This window comes from Strigops habroptila, chromosome 8 (genome assembly GCF_004027225.2).
Source record: "Strigops habroptila isolate Jane chromosome 8, bStrHab1.2.pri, whole genome shotgun sequence".
Taxonomy (NCBI): Eukaryota; Metazoa; Chordata; class Aves; order Psittaciformes; family Psittacidae; genus Strigops; species Strigops habroptila.
The window spans coordinates 24,277,477-24,298,332 of NC_044284.2; the positions used below are offsets into that span (position 1 = coordinate 24,277,477).

The window sequence follows — 20,856 nt, forward strand, 5'->3', positions numbered from 1 at the left end:
AATTAGTAGCTTGACTTTCCCAAAGAAAATTCACTAGAGCTTTCCCCTTGCACACAGCTGTTCTTAATATCAGCTGATTTGTTATGTGTTTTCATGTCAGTCTTTACAAAGAAGTATTTTGTAGTGTGAAGAAGTACTGCGTGTTGTAAAAACTATGATCCAGAACTAAGAACGATATCTGCCCATGACCTGAGCTCAGATAATGAAGCGTCTCATCATGTTAGTAAAACATTAACAGAGGTTATTGGTTGTCATAGTAAAATGAGAGGCTGCATTGAACGTAATTTCATTTACGGACGTTCAGAAAATTGACATCACGGCTGCAAGAATGTATAAATAACCAGCACGCTGCATTTCTGGTCAACTGCAGCAACATCTCTGAAGGGAGCATTCTACAGGCTCAGCTCCTCTAAAGACACGGCGGAAACTGGATTTTGTGAAGTACACTGAGGAGCTCCTTTTTATAGAGCCGTTCTAAGAACGTCTGAGAGATTTCTCCTCTGCCTTCAACTGCGTTTACCATTTATTTAAAAAAGCAATGTGCACAGGAAGTTGTGCTAAGTGCCTGGGAACCACTCTTATCCCCCTGGCTGTGCTATGTACCCTCGCTAACATTTTATTGTTTTTCCCTGGAGGAAAAGTGATTGACAACAATCTGCACATTACAGATGAGGTCTGGTACTTTGGAGGGATCTTGGGATCTGGTATATTGGTGAGTATATAAATTCAGATATTCCCACCTTCCCCCCCCCCCCCCACACCATGACTTTGCATTGCTGAATTTCCTCAGTACCTCAAATGCAGGTTCCACAACTGCAAAATCTTCTCTGATAAACAAAGAAGTTACAAGTCATCCAACAGTTTTGCATTAAGTAGCTTAATTTAGTGATAAGAAAAAAAAAAATACACAGAACTGTTACATTTAAATCAAATGTAACTTGAATTCATCCTAATTCAAACTGTATTTTTGTTATTGATAGATGATCTTTCCTGCCTTGGTATTTTTGGGCCTTAAGAATAATGATTGCTGTGGATGCTGTGGTAATGAGGGCTGTGGAAAGAGGTTTGCGGTAAGTGAGAAGAAACACTGCAAAGAAGTAAAAGCTAAATTATTACCAATATATGTATCTTCTGCTCACAGTCATTGAGAGACTGTACAGATGGTGACCAGAGTGCAGGACACAAAGTCCTGCCATTTGTCTGAGCACTGGGAAGTAGAAATAGCAGGCTGTAAAAACTGCATTATGCCTTTGATTCTGTGCCACAGGTACAACAACTTGATGTATTTTAATATCACAAGATACTTACAGTTGCTATCACAATTAAAACTAATTTCTGAAAGACTGCACTTTGTTTTGCAGAGCATGACAGTTCTCACTTTAGACATTTTTTTGTTGTCAGTTTTAAAAATTATTCTGACAGTTGGGCACTACATTCCCAACTCATCACAGACCCACACATTGGGCTGCAAGTACCTCATTAGGTTCATAGGAAACTTCAGGTTGGAAGAGACCGCTGAGAGGCTACCTAATCCAACCTTCTACTTAAAGCTGGGTATACCAGGCCCCACTTTGAATTTATAGCTTCCTTTAACATGAGAAGTGAAAAGTTTTAGATGGATACCTTCAGATGCTAGTAAACATTTCAAGCATTTTGGTTTAAAAATGAGATTAAAGAAAAAATAAACATATTTCTAGTAGGAAAGTCTGTCCTTTTGAAATAGTTTGGCTCGAGTAGATCATTACACTTTTTCACCAAGAAGCAGGTTTTCAAGTGGAGGGGAAAAAAAAAAAAAAGGAAAAAGCAAATAGGAAAAGAATCACGACTACGAGGTTAACAAGGAGCCTTGCCTAAATCCTGTCTTTGATGCCATCTGTATTCATGCAATCCCAACAAACCAGGTGGAACTTCGGGGGGGAGGGGGAGTGTGTGAATGGAGCCACATATTTCTCCTCACTACACTGTATTATCAATGTTCTGTTAGCAGTGAACATATCTTAGTTTAGCTTTAAAAACCATATATAACCCAGGGACTACCAAAATTACTAATGTTTTGCCGCTGGGGGGCCACTCACATCTCTGCAACACAGCTGAACCAGGTGCACAGTTATACAGGGAGTGACCGGTGGTGGGTGCCTGTGCTCCCACTGCCGTGTGTAGCAAAGCCATGGGCACGGTGCTGCCCATACAGCAACCCACGTCCTGCAGTGCAGAACCTTGCCGAGTACTCGTGAGAGTTCAGTTGACTGAGAAACTGGGTGTATTAATGCAGTCACAGGTACTAAGTACTGTGAGAGTACTTACACTGTACTGAGAGAGTACTTACACTGTACTGAGAGAGTCCCAGTGGCCTTACCACAGCATGACTGAGAACTGAATTTGGTCTGGTATGTTAGCAGAAACACTGTTATTATGATGTCTACTAAATAAACATAATGTTTAAGTTAGCCCCATCAGCTATATCAAGATAAAAATGCATGTCAACAGTCAAGAGTCTCATGATGAGGTCTGAACAAAAGCTGACAGTCAGTCATCTTTTTTCCCTCTACCTATATCTCTTTGATCCAATAAAAAGCACTACCTCTACCTACAAACTATTATGGCTACAAGTGCTTCAGAATTCCAGCAGAGCATTAGTTTTTGCATTATTACGCACCAGTATATTTACTTACATATCAGTACGTATCATATTACATATCTGATATCAGTATATCAGATTATTTTCATAGCAGTACATAAAAATGCCATAATGGAAAGCCAGAAAGATAAAGACGTCCTTTCCAATCCATTCCAATTGCACTATTAGAACTAATGCTGACAAGTACCTGTGAGGAGATAAAGTATACCAATATGGAACCTGAAGGGGAGACTCAGGAAGGAAAAATAGAATTACTTGGTACAAATGTGACGAAGATACCAAAGCTAACTTGTAAAGCATACTGTAGATTATTTTCTTTAATGTCTTGAGTGGTCCAAGACCTCAGTCTTGCTTGTATGTCTTGAGAAAGACTTCCCCTTCAGTGAAACTCAAGACCTTGAACAAGATGAGGACAGTTGGACAAACACTGTCCGAAGGGGAGACGTGCCACCTACTGTGACAGCATCTACCTCTTTTGCCTTCAGACAAATGGTGCCAATTGTTTTAAAGCTTTTAAATACCAGTGCAGGTATGCGTTACACATCTGTTATGTAATTGTGAACTAATATACTTCAGCTGTTCAGAGTGTAGGCCCATTAAGAGCTGAATTCATGGAATACACATTCACATTAATAGGGTACATTTCATTGTTTGAATGAGAACAAAAATAACATGATTTTTCTTTTTATCAGATGTTTTCTTCTATAATATTTGCTGCAGTTGGAGTTGCGGGAGCTGGATACTGCTTTATTTTGTCAGCAGTAGCCATAAACAGAGGCCCTAAATGCAACACAGGAACAGACTGGACCTATCCTTTCAAGGAGGGGTAAGACAAGACAATCAGGAAAAAAAAAAAAAAAGTTATAAATTTTAAGTTTGTTGTATGATTTAACTTTCAAATCTGTTGTATGAAAATGGGAATTGTACCATTTGTCGACAAGATGGAAGCTCTTGGAAGAGCCAGCAACACACAGCAATACTAAGTAAGGTTCAAGAGCAGATATGAAGAATAGCAAGTACCATTAAAACTAATGAGTTTCAAAGGAGCCCATAAAGAGAAATGCACAGCTTTCTAGGTTACTCCTGGGATGATAAGCAGTATATGGAGATAAATTCCACCTAGATGAACAGCAGTGACATCTTATATTGAAATTTGATGGCATGCAAATAATTAGTATCAATGTATTATTTTATCTTGGTTATGGAATTTGGAAGTTGTCTGTTCCTCACACTGCAGCTCAAACACATTTGCTGTCATGTATATTTATCACTTTCAGAGAGGTGGTGTAAAGAACATGAGCAACCCCTAGCAATCCAGTTGCTGAGGGCTGAAGCCAGCAAAGGTCCAACTGAAAACAGGGTACAATGTGTTACCAAGGAGAGCAGGCCCTAGCAGAACAGACCAACGAGAGGTGCAGTAAACTCACCGCCTCAGAATCTTTAATGCAGTCTTCCCCAGCCAATTGCTTCAATTGACCTAGAAACTAAAGCAAAATTATGTTCTAGATACATAGCACCAGTGCAATAATGGAAATTATTTCTTGCAGTAATTAAAGCTAACAGAGACTCAGCTGTATCACAACAGCAACAGCTTGTGACAGACCACCTCTCTGTGAGCTAACGTCATCTTCTTCATAACTGTTTTCCCCCCTCACAGGGATTACCTTTCTAACCACACGCTGTGGGACTTATGTCAGTCACCTGAAAACATTGTCCCATGGAACTTGACCCTCTTCTCCTTGCTGCTCATCATGAGTGGGATCCAGGCAGTGCTCTGTGGCATTCAAGCGGTGAACGGCCTATTTGGAACAATCTGTGGGGACTGCAAATGTTGCGGATGTTGTGGGGTGAGCAACTGATTGTTTCCTTTTGCTGTTTTTTGTACTGATAATAGATGTATGCACACTTGACTAGCTGACAGTCTGAAAAACTAAACTAGCCTTCATTCAGTGCCATGATCATGTTTTCTTAAATACAGCTGAAGCCCTATAATGTCCCCAGGTGCTGAAAATATGATCTCAGTCCATATTTAGGGTGTTTATTCCATAGCCACTGGGAAATCATAAAAACATTTGAAAGTCACAGGAATGGTAGCCACTAAATTATCTCCATGCTTTTATTATTCCAGGGAAATGGAACTGTCTAGAGAATATGAATATTGCACACAACCTTCTTTATCTTGGGAGGCTCCTTTTTGCAACCGTTGCGTAAAGCAGCCTTCAGATGCATCATCTCCAGCTAAGAAGATGAGAATGAAGGGCACTTCCCCTTATGAAGCCCTGACTCCCTTTCTAGCCTTCCTGAAAGCTCTCATCATGGAATAAAATAAGTGAAATTAAACTCTAACATTCATATTTATTTTTGTAAAACAGTTTCTATCTAAAACGGGATATTCTCAGGCAAAATATTTTCTCTCCTGAGTCAACTTTCCAACTGGGGATCACCAAATGCTGCTGGTACAAGCTCAGCTGTAATGCAGTTGTGTCTATTTTCTCTTGAGGTTTATCAACTGGAAATACCACAAGTCTTTTTTTTTTTTTCTTTTGAGTATGTTTATGTTACGTGGAAAAGTGAGGACTTCTCTTTTCCAAACCCAAGAGACCTACATATCTATTTACATGCTGAAATATATTCTAGACCTGTAATCCTCGTCTTGAAATCTCTCATACAGAAACTACACAGCCTGTGCAATTTAATGATGGAGAAATATTCACCATAAGTAAACTAATGTGTTTCTACTTATGAAGTAAAAGGGCTTTTAGCCCCCTGTTTGTGGCACTAACCCACTGTGATCTCTTGTCTAACGAAGGTGATGCAGTGACTGAAGAGTCACAGCTAAACAGATCTGGGAGGCATCTTTGGAGCCTACCTTTGCACACAAAGGCAGCACAATCAACACTTAAAATACTTTGTAAGACGTCCGTGTAACCTGTTCTTAAAAATCTCCGAGTTCAGATGATTGTGTGGCCTGTGCTTTCAGAAAATGTATTTCATGTACTATGCAGCTATATTAGAGATATCTCAAGAACTTAAAAAGTACTCAGAAGCACTAAAAGCTGGTGAGCAATATGCAAAAATGTGAAATAGCTAGATTTAGGTACATTAATAAAAGCAAAGCAGCCTCAGTGATACATTGTGCAAGATGATAAAAGTAATGATAAAAAAACCTCTTCAGAAACAGCTGTCTCTCCCACCTGTTCTACTGCATTGCTGGGGAATCCGAGCGCACCCTTTACATCACCACCCACTGATGCAACTATCTTACATCTATTCTTTCATCTGTGGTTAGCAGCTGTCCCGCACCTCATCTCACATTTGTCTCATTTTATTTATATGAAGTCTTTGGGAACATGGAATGTTTCTCAGCACCATTCAACAAAGAGGCGGGTGGCTGCATAGTGTACAATTTTGATATATTAATAAACAGAATACATAATCTTTGTGGGAGACTTGGGATAACAAATAACACCACAACGGGTGGTGCATGAGTCAATGCTTAAAAGATGCCCAAGTACACTATGGTTTTCTAACATGAGCTAATATCTAGTAGATACTGAGACAAGACACACACATTTCATCTCATAACCTGGACTGCATTTGCACCTTGGCCTTGGGATCTATTGAGCAAGCATAAATGAACTGGAATCAGCAGCTTAGCTGATCTAGCATTTTTAAGAGCCAAGAGGACTGTTCCTAAATCTATTCAGTTGTGATTAACATCTGAGGCTCTCCCCTAGCATTTAACTTCATGAGAATCACACTTATCCCATTGTCAGTTCTGCAGTAATTGGAGATTGCTCTCTCTGTTTTTACTGAGCAAGGCACCCAGTAAAATCAAGGGGTGGGACTGATCACAGATTGTTGTGACAAAGAAAGACGTAACAGGCCAGTGGTACTCCTGGTAGAGAAGTTACAGGTAAAGAGAGTACAGCGTTAGACACAGAAAGATGGTGCCAAGAGAGAAACCACAAACAGGGAGAACTGAAAGTGTTAAACCTGACCTCAGTAGTCCTGACCAACTTGAACACCATACTCAGTGCATACAAATATCAACACTTACACAAATATAGAAATCCTAGTAGCCTAAAGGAAAAATATTAGTATTGTCTGTAAAATCTCAGAGATGCATATGTTATCTGAACCTTCGTTATTCACTCACAAAAACTGGCTGCTCAGTGCTGGTTGACCAGGTGCTGAGAGCAATTTTGACATTGAGGGGCATCGTTTCAGCTGAGAGTTTACATAATTATTTAACACACAAGTTATTTAACAACTCAGATTACAACACATGGAGTGTGTGCATGTGAGTTTGAGCCCATGCATTTCAACTTCTGCCTGACAAAACCGGTGCCCCTGCATGGCTAAACTGTATACAGTTGGAGCTCTCTTTATTGATTGTCTCCAATAGACTGCAACAAGATGACACATTAACCACAGTACAGCATCACCTGTCTGGAATAATGCATTATCTAACTGGCAACTTTTTCAAAAGGTTAATTTCCAAAATTAGGAAGTTAACATACACAAAGTCAAAAGACAATTGTTTAGCCAAGAGCAAAGAATGTTTTCTAACATCATTCTAGTCTTGAATGTTCATCACCTGCCCCCACTTCAACTTTAGTTTGCCCTTCATGACTTCTACATTACTCATGGTGTAACCAGCCCCAGGTCAAACAACAGCAAACTCCGCAACAACTCCTGATGCCCAAGGATTGGGAGACTGACTTGTTCTACCACACTCATACAAGTGGGGTCTTTGCCCTGAGGGTGAACACTGGTATCAGCGATGGACAAGAATAAAAACCCAGATAAAACACCTCTGAAGTTTTTCCTTGCCAAATTACTCTTTCATGGGGACAGAACGCACCGTTTAACTGAAATCACAAAAGCTCTGCCAATACAATGGGACTTTTTATAGGCATCTTCACATGAGAAGCACAACCATTATCCTCCACCTGCCACTGCTCATTTGCTGCAGGACCCTTTGCTGAAATAAAAATTGCTCCCACCTGTGGATCCAAACAACCCAAACCGAAAAATATCATTCATTGGCACTGAGAAAGAGAGTCTACTAACTAACTGTGCTAGTTAAGTTTACGGCAATACTTGGACACTAGTACGCGCAGAAAGGGGGGCCAGTGGAGGGTCTCCACCGCCTTTGGATGTGCACCTCTCACCTGCCGGGGGATCTCCCGGCTGCTGAGGGTGCAGGACCAGCGGCAGCGCCCGGCTCCGGTCTGCATCGCTCCCTCCCGCCTGCCCCGCGGTCTGCTGCGCCTCCTGCAGCTCGCCCAGCGCCCACCCGGGCAATAGCGGGGTCGAGAGGCGCCACCGACCCGACCCCGCGGAAGCAAGGACTGAGTCACGGCCCAACCCCACTGGCGCAGCCCCAGGCCGGCCCGACCGAGCCCTGCGCAGCAGCCCCGGCCAACAAAACAGCGGGAGCCATCGAATAGCTCCCCCGCCTTCGGCCCACAGAGACCGGGAAGGCGCCGAGGTCTTCCCGCATCGTCTTCTCCTACCTGCTGCCGACGTCTCTCATCCCGGCCGCGCCGTCCCGCGGCGTTCCGGAGGACAAGGTGAGAGCCGCAGCCCGGGCGGGCCAGCGGCCCGGGAGCGACCACCTGAGGTGACGGCGGGAGGACCGGCCCTGCCGCGTCCCGACTGGGCAGAGCCAGGTGGCCTCGGGCGGGGTCTTTCCCCCCTCCTTCTCCTCACCTTAGTCCCTACCTCGTGGCTTCCCTGCCCTGCCCGTCCTCGCTCCCCTTGTCCTAAGGGAATTCCGTACACTCCAGCTTAAAGAGGGCTTGTTTTTAGAAGAAAATAAAACAACCCTCGCCCCAACACGGGGTCCTAATGTTTCCAAAATATTCTAGCCATCGCATTTTGAAGAATAAAAAGGTACCTGGTGGGGGACATAGGCACTGCTGATGGTACAGGGAAGAGTAAGCTTTGAGGAGCAGGTAGCAAAAAGGCTTAAGAACAGGCTTAAGTACCACACTGAAAATAACCATGTCAGGATGCTCTCCCGACAGAACTCTGTGGAAACTGGTGTGAGAGGTGAGATTCCCAGGGGCAAGGTGTGCACCCTCACCCAGGAGAGAATGCTGGCACCGGGATCCTTTGCAGCTGTGCAGTTGTCCGTGCAGCCCGAAATGGCTTCCTGAACTCACGCACAGAAACCAGAACAGAAGGCCTGTCTATAGGACTGCTACATTAAACTGTTATCTGAGAAAGCCAGAGTACTGACATGCTTCCTCTGAAACGCCTGGGGCTTTCAGCACACCACAATCTCGGGAAATCCCTCCCTGACAAATGGTTTTATTACAGCTCTGAGTCAACATCACACAGGAGCAGCAATCTGCAGAGCACCACTGAGCAGCTTGGACGGAGAGCTTCATTAGGAATAAACAGAATGGCCTTCATAAACAAACACACATTCAGTGTTTCTGCCAAAAAAATACTTGATTAATATTCCCAAGTAAAGAAACCATGAATTAGCAAACACATTTCTCAAAACAACTAATACACTTTGCATTTCTGTTCAGCGGAGGTTCCACAACTTCTTTATGTAAATGCAAGATACTGTTAGAAGCATTCTAACAATTAATTAGAATAAATTATGTAAGGGAACGATTCAAGAAGAGTGTTAATTAATAGTAACAGTTGCATTTGATCATGTACCATGGCAGGAAAGACAAGCCTGGTTGTTTAGGTTTCATGGTTTGTTCCTGGGAAAGAACACAGTATTTTCTTAATGCAGAATTTAGGATGCTTCTTGAATAAGGGATCAGACTGAAAACAGTGCACTACTCAAGTCCCCAAAACAGAACTTGGCAGCAAATGGACTTGGTGTTAACTCTTCTACTTAGAGATAAAGGTATTAAACCAAATCGTAACAAAACATTTGTGTCAGTGAATTATCAATTGCAAGGTGCCACTAAAAGAAACACGTAATGGTGGCACTGTAGAGGAACATGTTGTAGGCATTATAAGTAAAACTGTAACTACCACTAATGGCCATAACAACTGCCAATAAACTAAAACGTAAGGGTAAAATAACCTATCTATCTGATTTGCTAAGAGCTCATCATTTAATTAAAAATTTATGCCTTTTGCACAGAATAGTATGTCTGTACCTTTATTCCAAGCAGTGTTACACAGTTCTCTGGGAAGCACATACTAAAATTCTCCAAAGAAAAAAAGAAACAATTTAATAAACCAATATGCATCCAAAATCTTTAAGTTCATTTATATTTGGTTTTCATGTACAAGATCAAAGAAATAGTAAAAAACCCAGAATCAAACCCTGGATACAACAGTTTGATCTGATTGCTTTTGATACATACGATCTGTTGCAAGGTACTCAAAAACAAATGCTCACACATGTCATATAACAAAATGAAAAAAGTAAATAAAAAAGTTAAAGTACTAGCATGTACATGGATGTAGCATATTAGGAAACAAGTTTATTTGAACACTCATATTTTTCCGTGTTTAAAATAGACATTTAAATCCTTCCCTCAAACAGCATTTGTTGTCAAAAAGTCAAACCCAATCCCTCCCCAATTCTGACAGTATTACCAGAATACAAGCTGTAATTAACAACATCCCATTACTCCTGTATCACTGAGACTTACATATGCCACCCTCAGTGATGGTTGACAGTAAATCTATCCAGCTGGCACATTTGATGTATATATACTACAAGCAGACAGTGTGCATTAAGTAAAGTGAATGTTCAAAACCTGAAGTAGTAAGCAATACATTGTCGTCTATAAATTTAGTTTCAGAAGAATTGCATATGCTTTGAGTACTTAAAAGTTCTGCCATAGCCTGTTTAAAGCTAGAAACTTTTAGAAAAAGAGAACTTTATAAAAAATAATTTTGTTGTTGCTGCTCTTCATCTGACACATCCTCTCCATTACAAAAAAGAAAAGTTTACAGTATAAAGAATGGCTTTTAACTTAACCATGATTCAGCTCATGACTGAGTAAAGATCTGACCTAAGATTCTGGCAGTTGTTTTACACTGTAAGTATTGTTTTGCACAGCTGGTTTATTATGGAAGCAATAGGGAAAGAGTTTCTGATTGTTTTACCTCTTTAAGGTCTTTGAACCAAGACACTTAGCCACCTGAAACACCAATGAAAGAGGAATCAAGTTTGTAGCTTCACAATTCTGATAAACATCTTTTGTGACTTTACAAGAAAACAGCATTGGGTTTCACTGTAAGACACATGGCCTGCAGTTGATGAAATCAGTGTAGCCAAACAGAAGTCAACACAGGTTAGCTAATGCACACCAGTAGAGAACCTGATCTGCTTGGAGTATCTTCTACTATGACAAAACTTAAATTTACAATAGTACAGATTTACTAGCAAATGAAAAAACTGCATTTTCTAAACATAATCTAATGACAAGTAGTATCAACTGAGACACGCTACAGCTCAGATCTGCAGCTACTGTGAAGTGTTCTAGCACCAACAGCTTTCAGCTTGCTAGGCCAATCACGCCATGCTGACGAGTTGCCTTACAAGTCAGCATCACAACCAGATGCTAAAAAATCTCTAAGTCAGTCATGTCACTAAAGAACAAAGCCTTAGGACCATCTGGTTTTTGTTTAGGCTGACAACCTGAAGAAACCCTTAAAAGAGAGAGATTAATCGTAGTTACAGTAATATTGGTCAGCCCTGGCCGGTCCCCTGTTTGCTGAAAATAAATTTCTGCTATATCAATAGTTAGCACTAGCAAAAATAATTAAAAAACCCCCAAAATCCCAAAACAACAAATAACCCCTCCAAAAAAATAAACACAATGCCCATTCAGTAATTAAATCCTGTGCAGACACAACTCTGCTGTCACATCTCATTTTCTATTAAAAAAAAAAACAAAACCACAACCCAAACCCAAAAAACCAACCCATTAAAAGAGCTACTTTTCCCTATGTAGTAAAACTTTATGACTGTAGGTCTTTGCCTTCCACCACTTTTTTTCAAAATTTGGGTGTGTTTGCTGTTTATTTTCCACCCTCTGGTATCGTGTACACCCAGCAGTTCACCATTGACAAGGCAGTTCATTGCATCAAGTTCTTCCATTACATTTTTTACTGAACACTGACGATGCATTTTCTGTGTATCTCTATCTGCAACAACCCTTCCTGGCAAGGATCTACATCTGTTACGTGATCATTTGTCTTCCAAACCTCCTCCATATTCCCATCTCTTCACCTCTGACCTTTTCACCTACCTTCACCCAACCAGATGGAAAAGTTTTTAGTGATCAATATTCCGGTGCATCAGTAAGACCTTGTTAAGTGTTATCAGACCTGCCAAATACACATTTACACTGAGTGCTACATCTCTTTCTCTCTCTACATAGCCCAGACTAAGCTTAGAGAAAAGTTTTAATGCCTTTCATAAAAAGACATATTTTTCAATATAAAAAGCTTAAATTCATAGATTATAAATAATATAATTTCAAAATATTTAAGAATTTTAGGACTTCATTTGCATTTCAGGGGAACTGCAAGCTTAATGTCCTTGATGCCTTCTCAGTCCCAAACCTCTGATAAAGAAGTATTTGTAGGATATACAACAGGTAGAAATACTCAGAACACACCTTGTGTCCTGTATACCAACTGCAGTAAATGAAAGACTTAACAACTAAGCAACTTTACCAGACAAGTTCCAATACTGCTTTAGCATTGCCCTGATAAAGTTACCATATTTTTTCATGTAAACAACTACATGTATTTTGACATTGTCAGTTAAAACATTACTGAAAACAGTATGAATAAGGCTTTTTCCCGCTACATATGACATTAACAAGTTGTGCCACATTTTCAGACCTGCTTTTAAAAGAATGTTTTTGCATTTAAGATGTTTGCCACAGATTTTATATATATAAAAATTGTTTGTTCATGTGTTAAGTTAAAAAATTGTAGTGCTTAATATAATAAACATCAAAATCTAAGATATTTTTTAAAAATGCTTGTTTATAATACACTACTTTGTTTGTAAAAGGCAGCGGTCAGTACCAGTCTGGTTTATTCTGCAACAATATTGTAGTATAAAAATGTTGCTAAACAATTCTGGTACTTTCAGATTGGAAGTATTTCTTTTCCAAAAACTATACAGTAATATACTGAAAAAAGAAACTGCAAAAGTACTGTTTGTGCCTTTGCAAATATATAATGAGAATTATTATGGCTGATATGGATCAGATTTAATCTGTATTCCATACAGCACGGTTAGTAACTAAGAATTAAAAAAAAGATTTTTAAACCTTAAGTAAATTGATAGAAAACCCCCTTCTTATACTATTGTCATAAACGCAGTAATAAAACTGCTCTCATGGTCTGGTGCTGTGCATGTTTTTTTGAACCAAGGGAGCTAGTATTTAGCTTTGATGATTCATGAAGGGTTTTCGATGTTAATCAACACCTAGGAGATCAGTCAGGGACATGCACAAACACCACCCATTTTCGGTCCTTAAAGTGAAACATTTCTGCCTGGTTTGAAAAGGTAAAGAAGTATACAGATGTGTAAAGTAGTGTGCTTGTTTTTAAAGAGGAAGAAATATATATGCATATATGTATTTTTTTTAATATATATATGTGTGTATTTTATATTTAAATTAGTGTCAATGAAATCCAGGCAGAGATTAAACCGACCATAAAGATGATGTAACAAAAGACATTAAGGCAGTAAGTTGTATCTCTTGAGCATTTTCACATATTCTACCTCTATCTCAAGAGGAAAAAGAAATGTTAAATTGCATTGTAGGCCAAATCAGCATTGAATGATTACAGCCAAGTAAGGAAGGGCTCATTTTTGTTGAGTACTGACTCCACATCGTTGAGAATAGGGATCAAGTCTTCTGACTCTAGAGTCCCAAGATCAACATTTGTTCCTGGAAGACAGTCGAGGAAATCAGGGAAACGTGTTTGTTGTGGATTTATGTTCATTGTTGTTTGTGGTATAGTTTCTCCTAGGAAAAGTAAAGAAGAAATTTTTAAATGCCAAAACCTCATCTTGTGGGTAATTTAAACCAGCTCAATCCATATAAACATTAGACTCCCCATTTCGTATCCTCTTGAGGGATGGGAAAGCACTTGTGAGCGTTCCCATCCTCTACAAATGTTACCTCAAGACTATACTTGCTTGCAGAATGCATATTCTTCTGAGAGTTAATTTCTTATCCTTGCTTTGCTCTCAAAAGCCATCAGCCACTGACTTTCCCCTTGGGAAGCATGATATAGTTCAAAGTTACTAGTCACACAGGGAGCAATGCAATTGAGTCTTACGTAAAGCCTCTATCCTGCTCGCTGCAGGAGAGTGAATGCTGTCCTGGGGGCATAACTAAAGAAGGAAGGATTTTACAGCAATTTATATCTGCAATATTATACTAATTTTTTAATAAATTAGTAATAACAAGCATAAACATCTTTAAAAGAGAAGCCTTTCACTCTTAGCATCATCTAGAACTTCTGATGAATTCAAAAAGAAGCTTAGGTAAGGAAGTGCTAAGAATTTCATTATCTGGAAAAAAGCTTATCGATTTCTTAGTAATTTATTTCAGTATTTTAAACACCACAAGCACAATGATGTAAAAATAAACAAACATGAAAACCTGAACTAGCTAAATACATTGTTTGGAGTCAAATCCAGTTTTGCCATTGTAAGAGACTTACTAGTGAGGCTGATCTTCCAGACTACCAAAAATGTAACCCAGATTTTTACTCCTCCTACCTTGGACTATGGTATGAAAACACTAATTAAGGCTCACATTTCCCAACTTTTATTTATTTTGTTTAATATCAGTGTAAGATAAAAGCATACAATCTGAGCCTAAGTTAAAGCTAAGAAGCTTCTAGACACTAAGTACCTTTTAGGCATTTTTCCCCCCAGTCTCAGCCTGTTCCCTTGCATAAGAAAGCAAGAGATTATTGTTCAGTTATGCAATTATAAAACATTACTGTTTATAACACAGTTATTAATATCATTATACTTTAAGCTAAATCAGAGTGTTATACCTGTATCCATCTCATCTACGTTGCTGAGGAAATCTTCCGGTGTCGTTGGTATACTGTAGCATCCTAGTCCCAAGCCACTGTCAGTACTCTGTTCCCTGGAATGGTATGGCCCACTATAAATTAAAACATGAAAAAGCCTCAGTAAAGATGTTCTGGTAGATATAGTCCCTCATCATGGTGTTTGAAAACAGACAGCACAGTAGGTAAGATATGAAATACTGAGTCATTAAGCCTCATTCTCAACTGTTGGCCACTAATGTAGTCATGTTACACCAGCCCAAATATAAAGCAACTGAAGTGACGCCACTCGTAAATTTTGAAATACACACATGTGTATCTAACTCTCTACACAAAAACAGTTCTGACAGCCTAAAAAAAAAAGAGTTTATTTATGCTTAGGTAATGTACTTATTCTACCTAGAGTTGTCTACATAGACCTACAGTACAATTAAAATCATCTGTTACCATTTGTTTGATTTTTCTAAGATTCCTTTCTTGAAGTATAAACTTCAGATCAGCCACTCTGCCGTACCCCCTGTTCACAGTAAGTACAAAAGATGACAGTAGTAGGAAACTACTTTAGAAAGACAGCTTTAAAAGTGTAGAGAAGGCGACAGAACTAATTGCCTAATAAAGAGGACATGAACTTGCCTGTTCAAGAAAGGATCGGATCCATTATTTGTAATAGGCCTCATGTCTTGTGTCATGGCAGGTGTATTCACAGCTGTCTGAACTGGGACCATGTTTTCTGAGTCCATGGGAAGTTGTCTGCACAGAGCAGCTTCCTGAAAAGGCAAATAAATACAAGGGAAGGATTATTCCAACAGCTCAGAAGTCCTGCAGTCTTGTAACAAGAGAACATGTAATATATACGCATCTTATTTATGAAAGGAATTCTAAACAACTTAAGATGCCTATTTGTTTACAGTGGTGTGAAGAAAGTCGTAATGTAAACAGCATCTTTCATACCCACCTGTGCTGCCCTAAAACACTACAGAATCTACTTTTCAGTTACTGCCATGGCTGGAAGACAGTCCAATAGTTCAGCCAGCAGGCATACGAGGACCCACTTCACACAGTAACCCACTTCACACTAAACCAGAGAGCTTGTCTGCCTGCTTAAACGAGCCTCACTCTCTTTGTGTGATGCAGATCTCAAAATGCTCATATAAATGCTTTACTGGCAGAGCTGTCACACTGGTAGTGGCAGACAGCCAGGGGGAAGTCAAAGCTGGAACAAACACAATGACCTGCAACATGGCTGCATCTCTATTGCCTTGCTAGACCCAGAGAAAAGCCCTACAAAACCAAATTACCTCTAATTTCAGACACCTTGTCTGTCACCTCATCATAAAATACCAATAGGTCTGCACATTACAACTGATTACTGATAGCCTGGACACACTTCATGGGCCAGCTAACTCCAGTTGACAGTTTTCCATGTCAACATGCATACTATAGCTGTGTTAACACTCAAATTACAATTTCAGTTTACTGTTCAGTAAGGCCAAGTTCTCCAAGAGCTAGAGTAGCAATAATAAAGCAGTTTAAAACCTGCAGATTCAAATTTAATCTCCCACATATTTGTTTCTAACCTTAACTGAAATTGCTCTCAGTTTAGTTTAAACTGGTGCAAAAAAGACCAAAATCAGGCACTGAAACTATGTGAGTTGCTACTAGATTACATGATTTGCTATATACCAAAGCAGAAGATTACCACTTGCAACCATAAAATACTTACCATACTGGAAGAAAACTACTGGAAGCAAGGCTGTGACCCAATAATCTTTAGAATGTATCCTCTGCCTAATAATAACATCTGCCCAATGACCTATCTCACGTGCACTGTCATTACACACAAACGAGCAACTAGAGCCCAAAGGAACTTGCTTCAGAACTTGCCAAAAGATAATTCTTCTAGCATTGTCTCTGTGAAACAACCATGACATCTAGTGGTACAGACGCCTATGCAAAGGTTGCTTGGCTCCACAGGGATGTTCCTAACAAGTATCCTAAGACCTAAAAACATCTGTATTATCTGTATTTTACCTACTTTACTCAACCTTATCAGTATTTTTTTAATGAAATCAGCAATGGAAATATTTCATTTAAATCCTAGTAGAAAACTTTTCTCGAATGAATCAGTCATTCATTCTCCCAACTACAAAAAAGATTAATATGTTTTTGAGGCTACAATATGATGGTTTACTATGTTTTCAATTGATTTCTTCACTGAGGAGGACCGATCCAGTCTCTTCATGAATAATGTAACAATTATTCATTGGGAATTAACATATATTGGTGCCAATTAATACGATGTTTCCTTTATAATCAAAATATCAATATATGCACAGATAAATAATAATTTACATTAGATGGTGTCATTATTTAGGAAGTGTTAAGAACAAACAGTCTGAAGATTCTTAATAGCTTATGTATTACATTACATTTGTTAAGTGACAATTCCATTGGTGATGTTTCTATTTATAATTAAATCAGCTGGAGTTTGTGAAAATGTAACGTCAGAAAATGGTCAGACTGCATTTTTAACTGTCTACATGAAGATACTGCAAGTATTTGTTTAAATATAAGATAGCAACTGCATCAAGACAAGCAAAGCTAATACTAGGAAGACAGCAAGAAAGAAAAAAAGACAGCCATAAAGAAAGATATACAGAAAGAGAAAGGAACAGAGAAGAAAAGACAGATAAAAATGAAGCAGGATATACTCAGCTAGGTTTTTGGGGTTTTTTTGGTTTTTTTTTTTTTTTTTTTTTTTTTTTTTTTTTTTTTTGAAAGTCCAATCTAGCAATGAAGTTCATGGTTTTGATACTTGGGCAGTGCATTTTCAAATATCACTAGACATTGTTCCACACTAAAAAAAGGTAAGATCAGTACGGGGTGGGAGAGAGAGGGGAAGGCAAAAAGAAAGCCTTTCCCCTAGTTTGCCAACATATGAAATACATGTTGGTTATCATTCTGGTTGCTGTCATTTCTGAAAATCAAATGCTAGTACTAAAAATAAAATAACTGAGAAAATTCCGTTCAAGATGCAAGTATTTGCCTCTTTCAGAATACTCTAAGTCACAATTTGATGTCACCGTTACAAGGTTAGCCTACACTTGCTGCAATCATACCTTCTTTTTGCAGAATAGATACAGGCACTGCCTTTCTCCAGAGAGACACAAAGATTTTTCTATATTATATTGTATGGGGGAAAATGCTAAACCACTAGTAACTTCTGTAACTTACTCCCCAGTAATAACTTAATTTGCAAAAAGTTGCTCAGAATAGACTATTAACAAAGGAAGAACAAAGACTCAGAGACTACATTACTGTGATGCATCAGGCTGTTTGTCCTATGGTCAGCAAGACAAACAGTTAGCCATTTGAGAAGGATTTTTGTTAAACTTGAAGGTTTCTCACTGAACTGCCTCCCAGAAATACGAATGCACTGCAAAATGCCCATTCTTTCCAGGGCACTGACTGGACTTACTCCTACATGAAGTGCTGTGAATTTCACACGTATCTGCAAACCTTAATGCTGGCTGGCTGACTGTTCTCTGTCCTGCAGCTGACCTATGCAATTGGGGAATTCAGCTAGTGATCTCTTTGGAAAACATGGTGCCAACTACTGCTTGGTCCAAAAAGGAGAGATTCATACCCAGGTTTATAATCACGTCCCCAGACACAGTAATTGGTCCTCCCAACCGCTAAGTGCAGTAGGGCCAGAAATCCATTCCAGGAATGCTTAATCTACCGCATGATTTAGACAGGCCTTGCAAAGCAAGACAATTTGTGAGTTGAAAAACCTTCAGCACCCTAAAGAAAGACTCACACTGGCATTTACAAAATCAAAGTTCATGTCTCCTCTTTCTTGCAAGAAACACTACATTTATTATAAAGTTACTTTATCTACTCTCACTTGGGGAATGACTTGGCACCTCCTGTGTTTTTATTTCAACATACTGCATGTTGCTTGTAATATTAACTCCACGTGTACTTTATAATACAGAAAAACAGACTCCTGCATACTGGAGTCAGAGGTAGGCTGGGGAAGCAACAGAGTACTGGCTCTACCATACATTGAACCAACCTTCTGCTGCTGCCTGATGCAGGTGATTTGTTCAGAAGTCACACTATGATTTTAGTACTGCTACAGATGTCAGACTTGCTTGCTGCTTTGCTTCTTTGACATTACCAAGCAGTGTCAATAGTAATGAGTCAATTACACCATCACAAAAGCTGTGGGATAGCCTGTTATGTCCAGTTCTGTATTCTAAGCATGGCATGACTACAAGATTCTTGAGAAGAATATTCAGGCATCTCCTACCCTAGGTGAAGAAGTCTGGCAAAAAATACCAGAGAGGTCTTGCAGCCTTGTCAATGGCAATATTACAGTTGCAAGCTACCAGAACAGCCTTAGCTGGTATAATTAGCTCTTGGCTCCCAAATGCAGGAGTGCCTCCTGTTGGCCGGCAGAGACAATTCTTAGCATGTAGGTTCAGAAAGGACCAAACGCCCATAACCATCTGCTTGGCAGTACAGCACACACCATTTTAAAACCCCAAAGCAGATTTTCAAAATAAGTGAACAAAACAAAATAAATTAAAAAGAACCCGCAATACCCTGACATCATAAAGGCATGTCAAAAAGCTTCATCAGTGGCTATTTTGCAAAAATCTTTAAAAGCTTCAAAGCACTGCAGTGAGCTGAATTATTCACTGCCTCTGCACACAATTGTGATGTAAACCCCCTTTAGCTGTATGCCAGACAAATCTAGAAGTTCACTGTCACATTTCCTGGAACCCTCCTTGGCACAACTGAACTGAGCTCCATGCTTAGCTTTCAAACAGACACTTCCAGCTGCGGGAAGCAAGTGAGGGCATTTTTACAGTGAGTTTACATTGCTAGCCACTGCAATTCCTTTTCTCACAGTTCTCATTCTTAAGGTGGAAAGTGAGACAGCTAGGTATTGCCTTTGCCATCAATCAATCAGACTATGAACCAGTCTGTGCAGTATAAAGAGTACAGGAGGACATTTTTCTGTTCAGGCTGTAGCAGGTCAGTAATGTTCTACTCTGTGCTGACAAAACAGCGATACAGGTTCCTCTATGGCTCCATACAGCACCCCTTCTACAGTCTCTTTTGAGCCCCTGTCTCTTTCTGTGCACAAATTTATGGAATAGGATTGGGGGATCAGAAAGGAAACTCTGAGAAGCCTTTTTGTGACTCTTTGACTCTTCCAAACGAGGTGCAAGATGGCATTTGTGTGCACAGGGAAGTGCTGGGACATCTTCCCCAGAAGGTCCTTTCAGAGATTCTTACTGACATGACGTGTAACTACCTCCATTTCCAGGAAGTGCTTGAGCATCAAATAGGTTCTCCCTTTTCCTTTGGAAAACTGCCAAAACCAACCAGAAGGAAAAAAAAAATAAATTAAAAAAAAAAAAAAAGATAAAAAAAAATTAACTCCTTCCAGAATGACAAAACCGAGTAAGGAAACATTTACAGAGAAGCTGTCATACTGGTTTTCTGAAGTGCTGCCCTTCTTGCATATACTCAGCCTGCAATTCTAAAGGCTTTACCAACTAAATGAAAAAGAGGACAAAGAAGGAAACAAATTCTCTAAGAGGAGATCTTCCGAACTGTGTATTCCTCCGGGCCGGGTGTGCTGCTCCACCCAAGCAGCTGCAGCCAGGAATGGCTGTGGGGAGGCAGCAGCTGCTGCTAGGCTGAAAGGAGGTTTGTGACCCACCAAAAGAATTTCTTGCCTCTCACTCAAACTCTCTGCACCAACTTGCAGTTGCTAGCAGCACTGCGCACACTTACTCAGCATTTTTCCCTTAGATAGGTTACACTAGAAAAGCAAAAGCAGTAGTGAAGGGTCAGGGCAAGAGTAACTGTACTTGAACACTGATGACGCCAGAGGGATTTGTGGCATTCTTGTCAGCTGTCGGGGTTCAGAAGTGCTCAGGTTACTGGCAGGAACTTCACAAAGTTCTGTTAGAAAGAATGGATTTTGCATCTTGCTTTCCTTGGGTGGGAAGCATGTTGTTTCCCCAACAGCTACACCAGTGCTGAAAACTTCAGTAGTGCAAAGCATTCCTGTCCTCCTTTATATAATGTGCAGCTCAAACACCATAAATGCAGGGTGTAACTGGGCATAGTAAATTGGAGAC

The 20,856-nt window shown here is 39.7% G+C and overlaps 2 protein-coding genes across 2 annotated transcripts in view; one reads left to right on the forward strand and one right to left on the reverse strand.

Annotated features, from left to right (window-relative positions):
• Nucleotides 1–293: 293 nt before the first annotated feature.
• On the forward strand, nucleotides 294–4,990 carry TM4SF4 (transmembrane 4 L six family member 4). Its single transcript, XM_030495882.1, has 5 exons — nucleotides 294–712; nucleotides 981–1,070; nucleotides 3,331–3,464; nucleotides 4,296–4,485; nucleotides 4,767–4,990. The coding sequence occupies exons 1-5, from the start codon at nucleotides 539–541 to the stop codon at nucleotides 4,782–4,784; spliced, it is 606 nt and encodes a 201-aa protein (XP_030351742.1). The 5' UTR covers nucleotides 294–538; the 3' UTR covers nucleotides 4,785–4,990.
• A 4,775-nt stretch (nucleotides 4,991–9,765) lies between these two features.
• WWTR1 (WW domain containing transcription regulator 1) overlaps nucleotides 9,766–20,856 on the reverse strand; it is a 68,726-nt gene continuing 57,635 nt past the window's right edge. Inside the window, exons 4-6 of the mRNA XM_030495603.2 lie at nucleotides 15,326–15,459; nucleotides 14,675–14,787; nucleotides 9,766–13,629 (exon numbers count right to left, since the gene is read on the reverse strand). Coding sequence (XP_030351463.1) covers nucleotides 13,445–13,629; nucleotides 14,675–14,787; nucleotides 15,326–15,459 — 432 coding nt within the window. The 3' untranslated portion in view covers nucleotides 9,766–13,444. The remainder of the gene's footprint in view (nucleotides 13,630–14,674; nucleotides 14,788–15,325; nucleotides 15,460–20,856) is intronic.